This window comes from Ostrea edulis, chromosome 3 (genome assembly GCF_947568905.1).
Source record: "Ostrea edulis chromosome 3, xbOstEdul1.1, whole genome shotgun sequence".
Taxonomy (NCBI): Eukaryota; Metazoa; Mollusca; class Bivalvia; order Ostreida; family Ostreidae; genus Ostrea; species Ostrea edulis.
Window position 1 is genome coordinate 94376030 of NC_079166.1, and position 20897 is coordinate 94396926.

A 20897-nucleotide genomic window follows, 5' to 3' on the forward strand; every position below is an offset into this window, starting at 1 on the left:
CAAATTTCAAAACGCTTATTGATATCAATAAATGACCATTTAATTTGTCAAGTTACTTTACAATACAGAGTAAAAACTGGTTAATCTTCACATTTTTTCATAGTTTAACCTCATTTGCAATTGATAAAAGAGTGAACAATTCTGCTGTGTTTTGGTCTGTAGACCCCCTCCCTGTGAAACACAAAAGTTTTGGTGTAATTTTCCTATATGACAATTTACAATACTTGTAAAAAGGAATTTGTGTTTCACTGGGGTGGAAAGATGTTTGAAAAATAATTTCTGTTTTCCATTGATTTCTATAGTGAAATGCATAACTTTAACCCAAATTACAGATTTATCTCTCTTTGTTTTGTCAAATAAATTAACATTTATGAAAATTCATATCAATGTCTATAATGACATAAAAATCATTTAAAAATGATAACATTTAATAATTCACCAGAAGGTGGGTGGTGAAACAGTACTATCGTTTGCAGGTTTTACAAACTTCATGCACATTATGAACACTTAATAATTGTACAAATTTGAATATTTTGCCAATAATACTTTTTAATATATTTATGACGAAGTTCCTCATAATGAGGGCAAATTAGTACAAAGTGGTATTTGTCCTCAATGTCATTTTTACAGAATTCACATACTCTATTTTCTCTAAATATATTGTTATGGCAGCCTGTTTCAATTTCAAGATTGTGAGAAGATAGTCTAATTCGACAAATGCGCCTTTTATACATATCAGGTATAGGTTTACAAAGGTAATACTGTAAAAGAAGAGTGATCTAGAACCTGTTTGTAAATAATACACTTTGAAGAACAATAATTTGCTCAACTAAACTTTGAACAAATATATTGGTCCACCTGTTTTATAATTGGAATTTCATGTAGCATTCTCTACTTCACACCAAATGTATCTTGGACCGATCTCGGACAATTTTTCTTTTATACAATAGACTCAATTTTTGCTGCAACTTTCCATTCTATTACACTTGTTATATAATTCATCAGAGCAATTTCTAGTAATACACCGTTCGCTACGTAACACTTTAAACCAAAATTTGAACACACCAAGCAAAATTTGATTAATGTTAGAAAAAGAAGCACATGACAGAGTTCAGGTGTTTCACCCAAGCTGAAAAGTGACAGACTGAAATTCAGGTACTGATAAAAATTAATGACCCTAATTATCTAAGTGTGCAATGTGCCAAACACTTCCCACTCTGGGATCACCAACACAAGCTATGTGATCAAGTCATCCCCAACAGTCCAACACTCCTCACAGTAATTATAAAGTTTGAACCGAAATCACTACACACTATCCAATCACAACTAACAGTGGGAAACATGTGATTACCAAGAACCAATCAGAAAAGAGGACTGATAGTTATGGATAACTTATCCAGAAATTAATCCAATCACAGAAAAATCACCACCCCACTCTCCCTATAAATATCAAAGGTAACCGTGAATGAAATTATTCCAGTTAGTTTGATTATCAAGCCAGTTAGTCAGAAAGAGAATTGAAAGACTTCCCACAATGGAGATTAGTGCCCAGCTCGTTAACCCTGCAACAGCAGTGGATCAGAAGCCCATCTCTCCATCCCTGCTCCATCTTCCCTCCACCAAACTCCCCACTCTTCAGATCGACGACTTCCTTGAGCTCGGGCTTGATGACAGTTTTTCCGATATTCTGCCTCATGTTGAAGATGACTTGGACAGTCTAACGGATATCTTCAATCCATTACGCAACGGACCCATGGATATTTTGATTGACACCACACAATCATCAGTATCATCAAAAGCGTCCACAGTGATCTCCCCTGACAGGAACTCTTCTGTGTCCAGTTCATCAGATGAAATGTTTGCTTCTGATTCTAGTAATGCATCTGATTCCACTGAGTCTAAGGATATTTTATCTCGTGCTTTAAAGTTCAGTGACCTAAGCTATCTGGATGCTTCCAGTGAGAAAATACAACCCTCAGCTTCTAGATCACCGAGTGACTGCTGTTTCGGCCAATCACCAGTGTCTATTGATCCATCCAACTTCAATGTGGGTGTGTCCACTTGTCAGTTTAGTGTGTCACTTGAGGACTTAGTGCAAGAGCCATCCCCGGTCTGTGCAGCTTTAACTCACATCACTGATGTGAAATTCCCTATGGAGCCATACAATCTGGAAATTGGTCAGAAATTTCAACCAAATCGGAGACGACGCACCAACTTCCCAAAGAAATCCATCGAGATCATGGAAGACTGGTACGCCAAGCACCTGGATCATCCGTATCCGGACTCCTTCGCCACAGACCTGATAGCGTTTCAGGGAGGAATAACAGTGGAGCAGGTGAAGAAGTGGTTTGGTAACAAGAGAAATCGCTCAAATAACACTCGCAATCTGACAGACATTGCAAAAAAGAAAAGACAGCATTCCTTACAACTGTTACAGTGAACTATCCATGTCAAACATTCACCAATCTATGTGAAACATTCACCAACAACCAACCAACATTGGACTTATCATAGAAAATCTGTGAGAGACATACAGAGCTGTGGACATAGTGCTCCAATAGAACCTCCAAGTGCAACTGTTATGTATATTAGTTTGTGTGCCAATTTGTTATGTCACTAATGTTTTAAATCTTGTAGATACACAATATAAAACTGTGGGTTAATGCATGTATTTCTTAATTAACGCTGATTGTTCATTGTTGCCAGCATTTAATAAATTAATAACTTTCTCTATTTATAGTTGTATCATTTTAAGGTACTGAGAGGGCAAGAAACATTGAAAATAAAGACAGAGCGTAGCACTGTAAAACATGCTAAATGTCATACAAGGGAGATAACTCACAAGAATAGGAGTCTGTGACATCCTTTGAATCTCGAGACCTCCGAAAGCTGTTGCTTTGTTCATTCGTTCATCTCTTTCATACATACTTGTACAAAAGGAGAAACTTTACTAAATAGTGATTCAGTGATAGTCGCTGATCATCGAAAAATCATTGATAGATTGTTACCGACGACGACAATCAATAGCTGAAATCTTACATCGATAGTTGGTAATCATTTATTGTGTGTATAAAACTGTCAACTCCTGTGATCAAGCTTGTTTGTTTTTAGTTTGATGATTTCTATTGAAATATAAGTATCATTTCTATTCCAAAACCGGGTGTTTGAAGTTTATCATGATTTTTAAAAAAATATATATTTATCTACATTTCCTTTGGCATAGGAAATATAACTAACTGATGGTTCCATCTTGAAAAACATCATGGCCACGAAACTGATAAAGCGGACAAAAACAAAAGACAAAACACTGATGGTTCACTTCAGAAAAAATTACTTTAAAAATCAAGGTGTTGAAAATAAAACTGATGCCTTGGTTTTTGTTATTTTTAAGTTGCTAAACCACTGCAGTGAGCAACACCAGTGCTTGATTTGTTTACTTGAAAGAATGGCAAATAAAACTTCAAATTACTCGCCCTTGGTTACAGGTGGCGCATGATCCGTTAACGTCCAAGGCGTTTCTAACCTCAAGTTAGAGAGCGTCGGAAGGACATCTTTAGATTAGAAAGTTGTTGAATATTTAGTAACGATGGCGGATTACGGTTCGTAGGACCTCACTGCGCTTAGAGACGGACTTAGAAAACGCATTGCAAGACTCTCTGGGCGGGAAGGAAAGCACATTGAGAGTTTCAGCTGTAACCGAATTTTCTCTGTCACATCGATTAAATAAATACATTCAATACACATTGAACGTTTTTCATTATAAACTACTTCGTGGTGAAGTTTACATACTTAAACAGTAGTTTAGGTTGAATATATAATATACAATACATCATAATTCTTTTTAAGTTGTTGAATTGCATATGTTTTAAACAATAAGATGCCCCCCCCCCTCTCTCTCTCTCGATCGAGGATTAAGAATATCAATTATAAATATATCCATATATATCTGAAATTCTATTATTAAGCTGTTAAAATGTGTAGTAATATTGAATGTATATGTATAACTTCTCTTTATGAAATAAAATTCACGATAGAGAAGGCACATGTATACAGAGTACATGATATATCATACCACATTAAACAGTTTATTTGCGTGTTTTAACTTATATCACTTACGTGATGACGTCACGATAGGTAAACAGTTTGCGATTAACTTTTTTATTAGTCCATAGGGCAAGCGAGAGCATAATAATTGGCAGGTCAAATAAATTTTACTACCCCATATGCTAACTGTACAATAATGATTCAAAATTTCGAGTTTCTACACTTTAATTGAATATTACAATTTGGATTGCAAGTTGAAGACGGAAGTTCAAGCTTTCTTCCAACTTCTAAATTCACGTCTCCATCCATATACTATGATTGATATACTATGAGTTGGCATAGGCGTAGCTTGGGTTCGAATATTACCGAGGCAGGGGGTCTGGGGGGCTGTGCCCCCCAGAAGCTATTGACATTTTAACAACGTAAAACGTTTTTTGTTTTTTTTTACCGAGGCAGCTGCCTCGGTTGCCTCAATGGAAGCTACGCCACTGGTTGGTTGTACTCTGCGTGAAAAGCACGACTGTATCCTGTGTATAGGAATGGTTGTATCCAAATGACGTTTGTCCATGGTGTTGCAGGAAACTGATGTAGGCCTACATAATTTGACCCGTGTTTACTTTCATGTATAAGATTTATCATGTTTATATGTACCATGACAGTTCATGATATGAATGATTTAATACTAAAATACATCACTTAACAAATGTAGTACACTTTTCAATTTGAAGGTCAATTTAAATGTTCATACTTCAGATTGAAATCGAAGTTACAAGTGAATATTGAAAAATGTAATGCAATGATTTTTAAAAATAAAAACCACAATGAACAATAGGCCTATGTGTGGCTTTTATTATAAACACAACATTGTATATATGATAGTGAAATTTGTAATTTACTTCACTTGGATAAATTTATAGCTTTATGAATTTGCATTTAATTTTGATAAAAGTAGATATGATTCAAATTTTATTTCTAAAAAATTCAGAAATATCTTAATCTCTTGAGATGCATTTTTCTTCTGGTTTGCGTCAACAGTTAAAATAGGCTAGGACTGGTATTCGTTTCTTTGACGTATTGGACTGTACTTCCGTGGGTCAGTTGATAAACATGACATAACAACATAACTATGATAATGCAAACTTTGATAAGTTATGAAAGTTTGACAATTTCATCTCATATTTTGATTAATTTCATACGTATTGACTATTGAAGAATCCAGACTCGTTTTCCCTGAAATTCAAACAATATTTTACAACACTTTTTGAATTATAACAAAATTAACAATGAAAGTAAAGTGTTGAAATTAATTTACAATCCAGTCATCAAAAACGAAAACAAGACCTAAGAATATTCACTGCCTTACAGTTACAGTCTGATTATAGACACCCCTCCATTACAGTCGTGTCGTCGTACCGAGTGACGGCGGAGGTGGGTGGGGGTTGCTATTAGCAATCGCGTTCATTCATATTTTGACGACCTTGGTTAGCTCTAAAATTAATTTTTAAATGACATCTGAAATGTATTTTTGTACCATACTTGGTTTATATATTGAGGACTCAAATTTCCCCTGTTCGATTATAGACCTAGTCTAGAAAGAGGGGGGGGGGGGGGGTGTCATAGAATTATAAGATCATTGATGACTGTATCACTAAGGATAAATAAAATTTCAGCATAAAACATTTATGCAGAATATTACGATCTACAGAGCAAATGTTTAATCCCCCGTAAATACTATCTGCAACAAAGTTGTCATCTGATATCTGTGAAGTCGGACTGAACTGAAGACTGAAGTTTATAGCGCACGACGCTGAGTCAGGAACTTAAAACGATCGTTGTCACATTTGATGACAATGAACCAATTGATTTTTTTAAAAGCTAGCTTCATATCTCGGGAATTCTACCACCGCTCCGTTTGCACAACAAAAACCTTACACTCTCTTATAAATCTTATGTACTCCGGAAGTCAACAAGGACGTAAACGAGTCTTGCGCCACCTATGTTTGAAATAGGGGAAACAACTGACAAATATTCACAATTACAATGTAACTAAATTGAATTCTTTGTATAATCTCAATGATGTTCGATTATGAATTGAAAAGATACCTCGACTTGATTCGATAATAGATTGTAAATTTCTTCCAATTCTCGAACAAAAATACTAAATTACATTATTGGTGACATGAAAAATACCTCATAAACATGAAGTAAATAAATGATAGATTGTACATTCAAAAAGAAGAAGGGAAAAGAGATGAGAAAAGGCAATATATATACTAGTATACAATGGAAATAATGAGTTTGGATTGTGATGAACACTTAACAGTAGAAAAGGGGCCAAACTAGGGCAGCCTTTTACGTGGTTTGATGTTTGCATAGCAGAGTGTACAGGAGGTGATTTCTGCAGTGATTGTTAGGGTATTCAAGAATTGTTCACAAATATCTGACCTGGTGAGTCTTGGGATGTTGAAAATTTGTTTTATGATTCTGTGTTGAGGTGTGTGAAGATGACTTAAATCTTCTCTATTTGTGTAATTTCAAAGTTCACAGCCATAGAGAATGGACAGCATGGCAACTGTTGTGTATAGATGATACATTGTCACAGGGTTTACTCAGGATATATCCATGTTGGATAGGGCGTAAAACGATTTCCACCCCTTTAACAAGCGTTAGAGAGTCAAGAGCTTGATTTGGTATTACTGTTGATAAGAATTCCAAGATGGTCGTTAACTTGTCCATATTATAATTTGGAGTTCTCCAAGAATATGTCTTTGTTTGCTGGTTGTCTTTGATATATTGCATGGAATGATGAAATACTGGATTTAGAAGTGTTGTACTCAGATCACCATTTGCAAGCAGTGTCTATCGATTGGAGAGCGGAAGGGGAGAGAGAGAGTGAGGCAATCAATGTCATCTGCAAGAGTTGGAGAATGGTATTTGTTGTAGAACACCATAGGGTAATTAGTGTTTAGGAGTTGAAGTTTGTCTGAAAGATTGTTGATTAAAACAAGATACAAAAAGGTTGATAAAACATCACCTTGCTGGATGCCTTGTTGGATTATGATTATGATTAAGTCTGACTGACAATCACAGCTTTCAGTTTTATAGTCATGTGACAATCGTCAATAACCTTCCAAATTTTGCCTCTAATACCTAAATTGTGCCACTTAAAGAATTAAGCTAAGTTCTGCAGCTTCGTCTATCTCATGGTAGACCGACAGGGGGACATTGTCATGGTTTTTTTTTGTGGGTATTGTTGAATGTTCGTTTGGCTCTTCTGTATTCTTGATAAGTTGTACTGCATTCCACTACGTCTACATTCCCTTTTCCAGCGACGACTCATCTCTTGTTCTGCTGCATAAATATCTTTTATTGCTTTGGTCCAGCCAGGTTTTGTGAGCGCATCGAGTTTAGGAAAGAGAAAACCCTGTGCCACATTGGATAATAAAATGTCCATCAGTCTTATTAGAGGATTCAATGTCTCCTAATAAAATGTCCATCAGTCTTATTAGAGGATTCAATGTCTCCTAATGTTTTAATGTTAATGTTTGTTTACTTTTGTATGCAAGGTGAAGATAACGAACAGTGATCAATCTCATAACTCCTACAAGCAATACAAATAGATAGTTGGGCAAAAAAACTGTGTGGCTAAACAGCATGTAGTCTAACATAGTTTCCTTGGGTACAAAAGAAAACAATTCACCATGAACAGCAGAGTCTATAAGGGGGAGGAGGTGGGTGGTGGTGGTTAAAAATGGAACTGTTCTACAAAACTGTACAAGATAGCAGACTCGACATTGAATGCAGTTCATGAAACAGACTAGCACTGAAATCACCAACAAATATGACATTACCATACTGGAGTGGTAGTCACATAAAATATACATAATATCAATAACAGTTTGTAAGAAGAAAAGTCACTATCTTATGACAGGTAGAGCCTGAAAATGAAAACAGGTGTTTATGTTCTATGTAATTCAATACATCCAGTTTGGATAGCATCAATTTGTTTAATCGAGAATCGTAGCCTCTCTCTGAGAAGAAGTGCTACTCCGCCTTTAACACATGTTGTGGATGTACACATTGTTCGTTACTTACAGGACTGGTTCGCATTTTAAATTATATTTTAGCCTTAACTCTTTGTTCTGTAAACATGCACTCATCTTTCTATGTTTACAAACAAACCAGTGAAATGTTTAATTTTTATAATTTAAAGCATCTTAATTTTAGACAGCCACACATTGAACTTTTAGACGACACATATTCCCTACAGAATACTTGAAATGTGATAGATATAGTAAATTTAAATCGATATTCATTTCTTTTGAAAACTTCATCAACAATAATATACCGCTCTGTTAACAAAACAAATAATAAACTCTCTAAAATCAGCTTCTGTGATAATGTATAACTTTTTTTTTGGTGAAACCTTTTAAACACATTAGACAGCAGATTTTGATTAACATTGAAAAACAACATTTGGGGAAAATTGTGAATCAGTCCCTTTTAAGTCACAATGAATTTTTACAACTCTAAAACAAATCAAAACAGAAATTATTTACCTGTCAAAAATAAATTTCATATCAGTATTGACATCCACTAGGAACATCATTCATGTCCACTGTTTGTTTAAGATGCTGGACACCAGATAATTAGTCTGCATGCTCATTATCACATTACTAGGATCATTCCAATTATCACATCATTTCTTTTTAATACTAAAAGCTTAGCCATAAATGATTTGGGTACAATCTAAATATGCTTTCAAAGAAAAAAAGAAAATAGAAATAAAATAAAATGTCTGCATGCAATAATTTTCAAAAAGATCGTTAAAAAATACATGCAATGTTGGTGTTTACACTGAATTGGGTCCCCTTTCGTTGAAATATTAATTTTAAGAATGTATGATATTGTTAAAAATTGGTACAAGCTTTTATATACTTCACCCATACTATGAATCTTTATTTGATAGAGGTCATGATATGAATGTTGATATGAATTATTGTAATGAGGTTTAACATGCAACAAAACTCCTTATAAATCTTGGTTTTCATGATGTATGGATAAGACAAAGTTTAAATGAAAATGATTTCTATGTAATTAAACAACGGATAATTGATCAAGGCCAGCAATATGTTGTGGAAGAAATTCTACTCTCCTCAAAATGTTTTTTTATATAAACATTTGATACATAAATTTTAGTCTGCAATATTATGCAAGGTGAAGATAACGAACAGTGATCAATCTCATAACTCCTACAAGCAATACAAAATAGATAGCTGGGCAAACACGGACCCCTGGACACACCAGAGGTGGGATCAGGTACCTAAGAGGAGTAAGCATCCCCTGTTGACCGGTCACACCCGCCGTGAGCCCCATATCCTGATCAGGTAAACGGAGTTATCCACAGTCAAAATCAGTGTGCCAAGAACGGCTTAACAATCGGTATGAAATACGTCAGACAGCATTTGACCCAATGCGAGATTGTATTGACGAACTAGATCGTTATAACGACCATAGAATTTGCGAAATGCTGACTTCAATCGAGACTGTTGAAATCCCTGTACCATCAACTTGTTTGTCAGTAGCTTACCTCGATTTAAAAACTGACTATACCCAGAACAAGCTCTTGCATATCGAATCAGTTGAGATATATAAACACCATATGCAGGTGATAATGGAATATTGCTACATAAATGTGGGAAGTTGACGATGGAGAAGCTGAAATCATCCCGTTTGTCATACAGTTGAGTTGTTAGTTTGCCGTTAATGTCTACTTTCAATAAAATATCTAAGTATGAAGCAGAAGTGGACGACTCTGTGGTGTCCTTTATTTCCAGCTCACAGGGATATATCAAATCGACATATGAATGAAAGCTATCATTGTTAATAGACAAAACCTATCTAAGAAAACCTACATTATTCTTTACATTTACCAAAAGTGTGTAGCAAAATTACGACTTCATCTCATTGTTTAGAAATGGAAGTCGAGGGATTTAGAAATGTTCAGAAATCTGATAGAAACTGTCTTTTGTACACATGTTTAAGGGAAAAATTCATTAAGCCATACCATTGGAAAAAAATTTGTCTTTAAATTAATTCAGTTGTTTACTGTTAATAACTTGAAAGAAGTGTAACCTTGGAAAATATATACACTAGTATTGAAAGTCGAAAACAAAATGTGTAATTGTTTTCTCCATCATGTGTATATTGTATTATCTGATATCAATTGTGTCATTAATGATTTAGGTAAAACTGATGAACTGTAGCTTAAAGTCAATAAAAAATTGAAAATAAAATTGATTAATACAAAAAAAAAAAAGAAAAAGAAAAAGATGAACATGACAGAGTTCAGGTGTTACACCCAAGCTGAAAAGTGACAGACTGAAATTCAGGTACTGATAAAAATTAATGACCCTAATTATCTAAGTGTGCAATGTGCCAAACACTTCCCACTCTGGGATTACCAACACAAGCTATGTGATCAAGTCATCCACAACAGTCCAACACTCCTCACAGTAATTATAAAGTTTGAACAGAAATCACTACACACTATCCAATCACAACTAACAGTGGGAAACATGTGATTACAAAGAACCAATCAGAAAAGAGGATTCATAGGTATGGATAACTTATCCAGAAATTAATCCAATCACAGAAAAATCACCACCCCACTCTCCCTATAAATATCAAAGGTAACAGTGAATGAAATTATTTCAAATAGTTTGATTATCAAGTTAGTTAGTACGAGAGAGAATTGAAAGACTTCCCACAATGGAGATTAGTGCCCAGCTCGTTAACCCTGTAACAGCGGAGGATCAGAAGCCCATCTCTCCATCCCTGCTCCATCTTCCCTCCACCAAACCCCCCACTCTCCAGATCGACGACTTCCTAGAGCTCGGGCTTGATGACAGTTTTTCCGATATTCTGCCTCATGTTGAAGATGACTTGGACAGTCTAACGGATATCTTCAATCCATTACGCAACGGACCCATGGATATTTTGATTGACACCACACAATCATCAGTATCATCAAAAGCGTCCACAGTGATCGCCCCTGATGGGAACTCTTCTGTGTCCAGTTCATCAGATGAAATGTTTGCTTCTGATTCTAGTAATGCATCCGATTCCACTGAGTCTAAGGATATTTTATCCCGTGCTTTAAAGTTCAGTGACCTAAGCTATCTGGATGCTTCCAGTGAGAAAATACAACCCTCAGCTTCTAGATCACCGAGTGACTGCTGTTTCGGCCAATCACCAGTGTCTATTGATCCATCCAACTTTGATGTGGGTGTGTCCACTTGTCAGTTTAGTGTGTCACTTGAGGACTTAGTGCAAGAGCCATTCCCGGTCTGTGCAGCTTTAACTCACATCACGGATGTGAAATTTCCTATGGAGCCACACAATCTGGAAATTGGTCAGAAATTTCAACCAAATCGGAGACGACGCACCAACTTCCCAAAGAAATCCATCGAGATCATGGAAGACTGGTACGCCAAGCACCTTGATCATCCGTATCCGGACTCCTTCGCCACAGACCTGATAGCGTTTCAGGGAGGAATAACAGTGGAGCAGGTGAAGAAGTGGTTTGGAAACAAGAGAAATCGCTCAAATAACACTCGCAATCTGACAGACATTGCAAAAAAGAAAAGACAGCATTCCTTACAACTGTTACAGTGAACTATCCATGTCAAACATTCACCATTCCATGTGAAACATTCACCAACAACCAACCAACATTGGACTTATCATAGAAAATCTGTGAGAGACATATAGAGCTGTGGACTTAGTGCTCCAATAGAACCTCCAAGTGCAACTGTTATGTATATTAGTTTGTGTGCCAATTTGTTATGTCACTAATGTTTTAAATCTTGTAGAAACACGATATAAAACTGTGGGTTAATGCATGTATTTCTTAATTAACGCTGATTGTTCATTGTTGCCAGCATTTAATAAATTAATAACTTTCTCTATTTATAGTTGTATCATTTTAAGCTAATGAGAGGGCAAGAAACATTGAAAATAAAGACAGAGCGTAGCACTGTAAAACATGCTAAATGTCATACAAGGGAGATAACTCACAAGAATAGGAGTCTGTGACATCCTTTGAATCTCGAGACCTCTGAAAGCTGTTGCATTGTTCATTCATTCATCTCTTTCATATATACTTGTACAAAAGGAGAAACTTTACTAAGTAGTGATTCAGTGATAGTCGCTGATCATCGAAAAATCGTTGATAGATTGCTACCGACGACGACAATCAATTGCTGAAATCTTACATCGATAATTGGTTAACATTTATTGTGCCGGATTTAATCTTTATTTTTTTAATTTCTGGAACAGGCGATAAATCTAAATTGAAATGGTGTGCAATGACCTCTGCCACCAAGATTTATCTGTATTTCGGTGCAACACATTCTGTTGCCTGGAAGTATTTTGGATACAAGAAGAAAAACAAAGGAACGCCCAGCAAACATAACTTAAATATGGAAACCGCAGGAGTCGGCAGTTTATTTGTAAAGGTCTACAATGTAAACAATAACCAATGGTTTCACAAGCATAGCAAAGCTCAGTGGTTGTTGTTTTTACAGTTAAAACTGCCGACTCCTGTGATCAAGCTTGCTTGTTTTTAGTTCGAATGAATTCTATTGAATATACACGTACAATTTCTATTTCAAAATCGAGTGTTTGAAGTTTATCATGATTTTTAAAAAAAAGTATATATTTATCTATATTTTCTTTGGCATAGGAAATATAACTAACTCAGGGTTCCATCTTGAAATACATCATGGCCACGAAACTGATAAAGCAGACAAAAACAAGTCAAAACACTGATGGTTCACTTCAGAAAAAATTAATTTAAAAATCAAAGGTGTTGAAAATAAAACTGATGCCTTGTTTTTTGTTATTTTTAAGTTGCTAAACCACTGCAGTGAGCAACACCAGTGCTTGATTTGTTTACTTGAAAGAATTACAATGTAACTAAATTGAATTCTTTGTATAATCTCAATGATGTTCGATTATGAATCGAAAAGATACCTCTGATTCGATTCGATAATAGATTGTAAATTTCTTCCAATTCTAAAACAAATACTAAATTACATTATTGGCGACATAAAAAATACCTCATAAACATGAAGTAAATCAATGATAGATTGTACATTCAAAAACATGAAGGAAAAAGAGATGAGAAAAGGAAATATATATACTAGTATACAATGGAAATAATAAGTTTGGATTGTGATGAACACTTAACAGTAGAAAAGGGACCATACTAGGGCAGCCTTTTACGTGGTTTGATGTTTGCATAGCCTATTGCAGAGTGTACAGGAGGTGATTTCTGCAGCGATTGTTAGGGTATTCAAGAATTGTTCACAAATGTCTGACCTGGTGAGTTTTGAAAGGTTGAAAATTTGTTTTATGATTTTGAGTTGAAGTGTGTGAAGATGACTTAAATCTTCTCTATTCGTGTAATTCCAAAGTTCACAGCCATAGAGAATGGACAGCATGACAACTGTTGTGTATGGATGATACATTGTCATAGGGTTTACTCAGGATATATCCATGTTGGATAGGGCGTAAAACGATTTCCACCCCTTTAACAAGCGTTAGAGAGTCTCGAGTTTGATTTGGTATTACTGTTAATAAGAATTCCAAGATGGTCGTTAACTTGTCCATATTGTAATTTGGAGTTCTCCGAGAATATGTCTTTGTTTGCTGGTTGTCTTTGATATTTTGCATGGAACAATGATATACTGGATTTAGAAGTGTTGCATTCAGAGCACCATTTGCAAGCAGGTTCATCAACTGGAGAGCGGAAGGGGAGAGAGAGAGCGATGCAAGCAATGTTATCTGCAAGAGTTGGAGAATGGTAATTGTTGTCGATCACCATAGGGTAATTAGTGTTGAGGAGTTGAAGTTTGTCTGACAGATTGCTGATTAAAACAAGATACAAAAAGGTTGATAAAACATCACCTTGCTGGATGCCTTGTTGAACAGGAAACCATCGTGATTTAGTCTGATTGACAATCACAGCTTTCAATATTATAGTGACAATCGTCAATAACCTTCCAAATTTTGCCTCTAATACCTAAATTGTGCCACTTCAAGAAGTAAGCTAAGTTCTGCAGCTTCGTCTATCTCCTGGTAGACCGACAGGGGGACATTGTCATGGGTTTTTTTTGTGGGTATTGTTGAATGTTCGTTTGGCTCTTCTGTATTCTTGATAAGTTGTACTTCATTCCACTACGTCTACATTCCCTTTTCCAGCGACGACTCATCCCTTGTTCTGCTGCATAAATTATCTTTTACTGCTTTGGTCCAGCCAGGTTTTGTGAGCGCATCGAGTTTAGGAAAGAGAATACACTGTGACACATTGGATGATAAAATGTCCATCAGTCTTATTAGAGGATTCAATGTCTCCTAATAAAATGTCCATCAGAGTCTTATTAGAGGATTCAATGTCTCCTAATAAAATGTCCATCAGAGTCTTATTAGAAGATTCAATGTCTCCTAATAAGATGTCCATCAGTCTTATTAGAGGATTCAATGTCTCCTAATAAAATGTCCATCAGAGTCTTATTAGAGGATTCAATGTCTCCTAATAAAATGTCCATCAGTCTTATTAGAGGATTCAATGTCTCCTAATAAAATGTCCATCAGAGTCTTATTAAAGGATTCAATGTCTCCTAATAAGATGTCCATCAGAGTCTTATTAAAGGATTCAATGTCTCCTAATAAAAATGTCCATCAGAGTCTTATTAAAGGATTCAATGTCTCCTAATAAAATGTCCATCAGTCTTATTAGAGGATTCAATGTCTCCTAATAAAATGTCCATCAGAGTCTTATTAGAGGATTCAATGTCTCCTAATAAAATGTCCATCAGAGTCTTATTAGAGGATTCAATGTCTCCTAATAAAATGTCCATCAGTCTTATTAGAGGATTGAATGTCTCCTAATAAAATGTCCATCAGTCTTATTAGAGGATTGAATGTCTCCTAATAAAATGTCCATCAGTCTTATTAGAGGATTCAATGTCTCCTAATGTTTTAATGTTAATGTTTGTTTACTTTTGTATGTCAGTGTTAGTACAGGAACTGTGTGTGTAAACAGGACGTAGTCTAACATAGTTTGCTTGGGTAGAAAAGAAAACAATTCAACATGAACAGCAGAGTCTATAGGGAGGTTAAAAATGGCACTGTTGTACAAAATTACACAAGAAAACAGATTTGACCTTGTATGTAGTTCACGAAACAGACTAGCACTGAAATCACCAGCAAAAATGACATTACTATACTAGAGTGGTAGTCACATAAACTATACATAATTATATCAATAACAGATTTGTTGTAAGAAATATCAGTATGGTATGGCAAGTAGAGCCTGAAAATAAAAACAGGTGTTTATGTTCTATGTAATTCAATACATCCAGTTTGGATAACATCAATTTGTTTAATCGAGAATCGTAGCCTCTCTTTGAGAAGAAGTGCTACTCCAGCTTTAACACGTGTTGGATGTACACATTGTTCATTACTTACAGGACTGGGTTCACGTTCTTTGAATTTTTCTTTCATTTTTAATGTTAAACATTAAAAACATAACTCATTTAATGTTGACAGCCAAACTTTTGACCATCTGAATGCAAGGATAAAAACAATATTTTAGCCTTAACTCTTTGTTGTGTAAACATGCACTCATCTTCTTATGTTTACAAACAAACCAGTGAAATGTTTAATATTTATAATTCAAAGCATCTTAATTTTGCACAGCCACACATTGAACTTTTAGACGACCTAAAGAATACTTGAAATGTGATATAGTAAATTTAAATCGATATTCATTTCTTTTGAAAACTTCATCAACAATAATATACCGCTCTGTTAACAAAACAAATAATAAACTCTCTAAAATCAGCTTCTGTGATAATGTATAACTTTTAAGTTTTTGGTGAAAACTTTTAAACACATTAGACAGCAGATTTTGATTAACATTGAAAAACAACATTTGGGGGAAAATTGTGAATCAGTCCCTTTTAAGTCACAATGAATTTTTACAACTCTAAAACAAATCAAGACAAAAATTATTTACCTGTCAAAAATTAATTTTTGATCAGTATTGACATCCACTAGGAACATCATTCATGTCCACTGTTTGTTTAAGATGCTGGACACCAGATATTTAGTCTGTATGCTCATTATCACATTACAAGGATCATTCCAATTATCACTTCATTTCTTTTTAATACTACAAGCTTAGCCATAAATGATTTGGGTACAGTCTAAATATTCTTTCAAAGAAAAAGAAAAGAAAATAGAAATAAAATAAACTGTACATGCAAAAAGAGTGTTAAAAAATGCACGCAATGTTGCTGTTTACACTGAACTGGGTCGCCTTCTGTTGAAATATTAATTTTAAGAATGTGCGATATTGTTAGAAATTGGTACAAGCTTTTAAATACTGATAATGGTATACTTCACCCATACTATGAATCTTTATTTGATAGAGGTCATGATATGAATGTTGATATGAATTATTGTAATGAGGTTTAACATGTAAGAAAACTCCTTATAAATCTTGGTTTTCACGATGTATGGATAAAACAAAGTTTAAATGAAAATGACTTCTATATAATTAAACAACGAATAATTGATCATGGCCAGCAATATGTTGTGGAAGAAACTTCACTCTCCTCAAAATGTTTTTTTTTTTATATAAACATTTGATGCATAAATTTTAGTCTACAATATTATCTAAGAAAACCTATTCTTTTGCATTTTACGAATTTGATCTCATTGCTTAGCAATAGAAGCAGGGAGATTTAGTAATGTTCAGAAACCTGATAGAAAATGTTTACTTTGTAAGAATTTAATAGAGGACAAATTCCATTTCACTTTACAATGTCCTTTGTACACAAGTTTAAGGGAAAAATTCATCAAGCCACACTATTGGGGAAAAAAATGTTTAAGTTAATTCAGTTGTTTACTGTTAATAACTTGAAAGACGTGTAACCTTGGAAAATATATACACTAGTATTGAAAGTCGAAAAAACAAAATGTGTAATTGTTTTCTCCATCATATGCATACTTTCTTATCTGATATGAACTGTGTTATTAATGAATGATGTAAACTGATGAACTGTGTAACTTAAAGTTAACAAAAAATTAAAAAATGAAATTAATACAAAAAATAAAATAAAAATGAATCACATGACAGAGTTCAGGTGTTACACCCAAGCTGAAAAGTGACAGACTGAAATTCAGGTATTGATAAAAATTAATGACCCTAATTATCTAAGTGTGCAATGTGCCAAACAGTTCCCACTCTGAGAGCACTAACACAAGCTATGTGATCAAGTCATCCACAACAGTCCAACACTCCTCACAGTAATTATAAAGTTTGAAATCACTACACACTATCCAATCACAACTAACAGTGGGAAACATGTGATTACCAAGAACCAATCAGAAAAGAGGATTCATAGTTATGGATAACTTATCCAGAAATTAATCCAATCACAGAAAAATCACCACCCCACTCTCCCTATAAATATCAAAGGTAACAGTGAAAGAAATTATTCCAAATAGTTTGATTATCAAGCCAGTTAGTACGAGAGAGAATTGAAAGACTTCCCACAATGGAGATTAGTGCCCAGCTCGTTAACCCTGTAACAGCAGTGGATCAGAAGCCCATCTCTCCATCCCTGCTCCATCTTCCCTCCACCAAACTCCCCACTCTTCAGATCGACGACTTCCTAGAGCTCGGGCTTGATGACAGTTTTTCCGATATTCTGCCTCATGTTGAAGATGACTTGGACAGTCTAACGGATATCTTCAATCCATTACGCAACGGACCCATGGATATTTTGATTGACACCACACAATCATCAGTATCATCAAAAGCGTCCACAGTGATCGCCCCTGACGCGAACTCTTCTTTGTCCAGTTCATCAGATGAAATGTTTGCTTCTGATTCTAGTAATGCGTCCAATTCCACTGAGTCTAAGGATATTTTATCTCGTGCTTTAAAGTTCAGTGACCTAAGCTATCTGGATGCTTCCAGTGAGAAAATACAACCTTCAGCTTCTAGATCACCGAGTGACTGCTGTTTCGGCCAATCACCAGTGTCTATTGATCCATCCAACTTCGATGTGGGTGTGTCCACTTGTCAGTTTAGTGTGTCACTTGAGGACTTAGTGCGAGAGCCATCCCCGGTCTGTGCAGCTTTAACTCACATCACTGATGTGAAATTCCCTACGGAGCCACACAATCTGGAATTTGGTCAGAAATTTCAACCAAATCGGAGACGACGCACCAACTTCCCAAAGAAATCCATCGAGATCATGGAAGACTGGTACGCCAAGCACCTGGATCATCCGTATCCGGACTCCTTCGCCATAAACCTGATAGCGTTTCAGGGAGGAATAACAGTGGAGCAGGTGAAGAAGTGGTTTGGAAACAAGAGAAATCGCTCAAATAACACTCGCAATCTGACAGACATTGCAAAAAAGAAAAGACAGCATTCCTTACAACTGTTACAGTGAACTATCCATGTCAAACATTCACCAACAACCAACCAACATTGGACTTATTATAGAAAATCTGTGAGAAATATATAGAGCTGTGGACTTAGTGCTCCAACTGAACCTCCAAGTGCAACTGTTATGTATATTAGTTTGTGTGCCAATTTGTTATGTCACTAATGTTTTAAATCTTGTAGAAACACGATATAAAACTGCGGGTTAATGCATGTATTTCTTAATTAACGCTGATTGTTCATTGTTGCCAGCATTTAATAAATTAATAACTTTCTCTATTTATAGTTGTATCATTTTAAGCTAATGAGAGGGCAAGAAACATTGAAAATAAAGACAGAGCGTAGCACTGTAAAACATGCTAAATGTCATACAAGGGAGATAACTCACAAGAATAGGAGTCTGTGACATCTTTTGAATCTCGAGACCTCCGAAAGCTGTTGCTTCGTGGTTCATCCTACAAAACACCAACATGTATACTGTATATAGGAAATACTTTGGCCTCATTTTATTTTTGCCCCAATTGTCTTTGTTATCAGTGAGAGAATTTAAGACGGGAAAACCGCTCTTTTTGTTTTTAACACAATGTGGGCAAATCTAAAATGGGGCAAAACCATCTACAAGTGTAGAAAGATAAAAATATTATAGGGTGAAAATCACCTTGTACATAGCAAATTGGAAATACATGCTACTCACTTCTGCATGTAAACAATTCTTTAAATAGAAAAACTATAACAGCACAACTAATACAGAAGGACTTGAGCTACAATGTCCGTAAATTTAGACATAGGTCCATGGTCCTGAACAGTCACCCGAGTACCACACAACATAAAACAAAATTTAGAAATTTGTGTGCAGATCGTGCCAATGTGAGAGTTTATAACTCTGAGAACCGGATAACCTTATAAATACAATTTAGAAATTCGTGTGCAGATCGTGCCAGTTTGAGTACTTATAACTCTGAGAACCGGGTCCTTATGCCCAGGTAAAACAAAAGATGTTTGATTCTCCAACAACCTTTGTGTTAAGGATGAGCCACACTCACTGCTGACCCAGTCATGTTTAAAACCCTTATCATTCTATTTGTAAACATATTCAGTAAAATATTCATAATCTTTATTCAAACAATGACCTTGACCTTCATCAAATGTCTTGGATTCAGGATCACAATACAACATTAAGGTCACAAGCAAAGTATGACCTAGATGTTTAGATGTAATGAGTACATTAACAGATGTACAATAAAATTAATGCAGTTTTGCTTTATGATCCCCACTTTGGTGTCCGCACCACTGACCTTAAGATTTTGAATTTTTAAATCGTGATCGATGTCTCATACCATTATAACAGCACTGGCTAGAGAGGAAGATAATTGTGATCGATGTCTCATACCATTGTAACAGCACTGGCTAGAGAGGAAGATAATTGTGATCGATGTCTCATACCATTGTAACAGCACTGGCTAGAGAGGAAGATAATTGTGATCGATGTCTCATACCATTGTAACAGCACTGGCTAGAGAGGAAGATAATTGTGATCAATGTCTCATACCATTGTAACAGCACTGGCTAGAGAGGAAGATAATTGTGATCGATGTCTCATACCATTGTAACAGCACTAGAGAGGAAGATAATTGTGATCGATGTCTCATACCATTGTAACAGCACTAGAGAGGAAGATGTTTAAGATGTATTTTCTTTGTGTGATCTTCCCTAGGACCAGAATAACCAGTGTTCATTATCCCTATACACAATCAGTTCCTGTGCGAGATACAATGGCTAGGCACTAATACCAATAGATGCTTTTATCTCCGTTTAATGTAAATCTTAGGTACTATTATATTATCATATCACCGCTACGGAGTCACTGTGTGAGCTCATTCTCTCACGGAGTCACTGTGTGAGGTCATTCTCTCACGGAGTCACTGTGTGAGGTCATTCTCTCACGGAGTCACTGTGTGAGGTAATTCTCTCACGGAGTCGCTGTGTGAGGTCATTCTCTCACGGAGTCACTGTGTGAGGTAATTCTCTCACGGAGTCGTTGTGTGAGGTAATTCTCTCACGGAGTCACTGTGTGAGGTAATTCTCTCACAGAGTCGTTGTGTGAGGTAATTCTCTCACGGAGTCACTGTGTGAGGTAATTCTCTCACGGAGTCACTGTGTGAGGTAATTCTCTCACGGAGTCGTTGTGTGAGGTAATTCTCTCACGGAGTCACTGTGTGAGGTAATTCTCTCACAGAGTCGTTGTGTGAGGTAATTCTCTCACGGAGTCACTGTGTGAGGTAATTCTCTCACGGAGTCACTGTGTGAGGTAATTCTCTCACGG

General features: G+C 35.7%; 2 protein-coding genes across 43 annotated transcripts in view; one reads left to right on the forward strand and one right to left on the reverse strand.

Annotated features, from left to right (window-relative positions):
- LOC125677364 (protein phosphatase 1 regulatory subunit 12A-like) overlaps positions 1 to 20897 on the reverse strand; it is a 96165-nt gene that overhangs the window by 37598 nt on the left and 37670 nt on the right. For 40 of the 42 annotated variants that reach the window (XM_056159497.1, XM_056159496.1, XM_056159487.1 and 37 more), the window contains one exon: positions 18963 to 19029. In XM_056159497.1, coding sequence (XP_056015472.1) covers positions 18963 to 19029 — 67 coding nt within the window. Of the gene's footprint in view, positions 1 to 5240; positions 5275 to 18962; positions 19030 to 20897 lie in introns of all 42 variants that reach the window. The other 2 variants (XM_056159512.1, XM_056159510.1) reach the window with 1 other exon arrangement.
- On the forward strand, positions 12136 to 20638 carry LOC130053036 (homeobox protein unc-62-like). The gene is made up of 2 exons (XM_056159542.1): positions 12136 to 14659; positions 14883 to 20638. Exon 2 carries the CDS (start codon positions 17676 to 17678, stop codon positions 18579 to 18581), a length of 906 nt encoding a protein of 301 aa, XP_056015517.1. The 5' UTR covers positions 12136 to 14659; positions 14883 to 17675; the 3' UTR covers positions 18582 to 20638.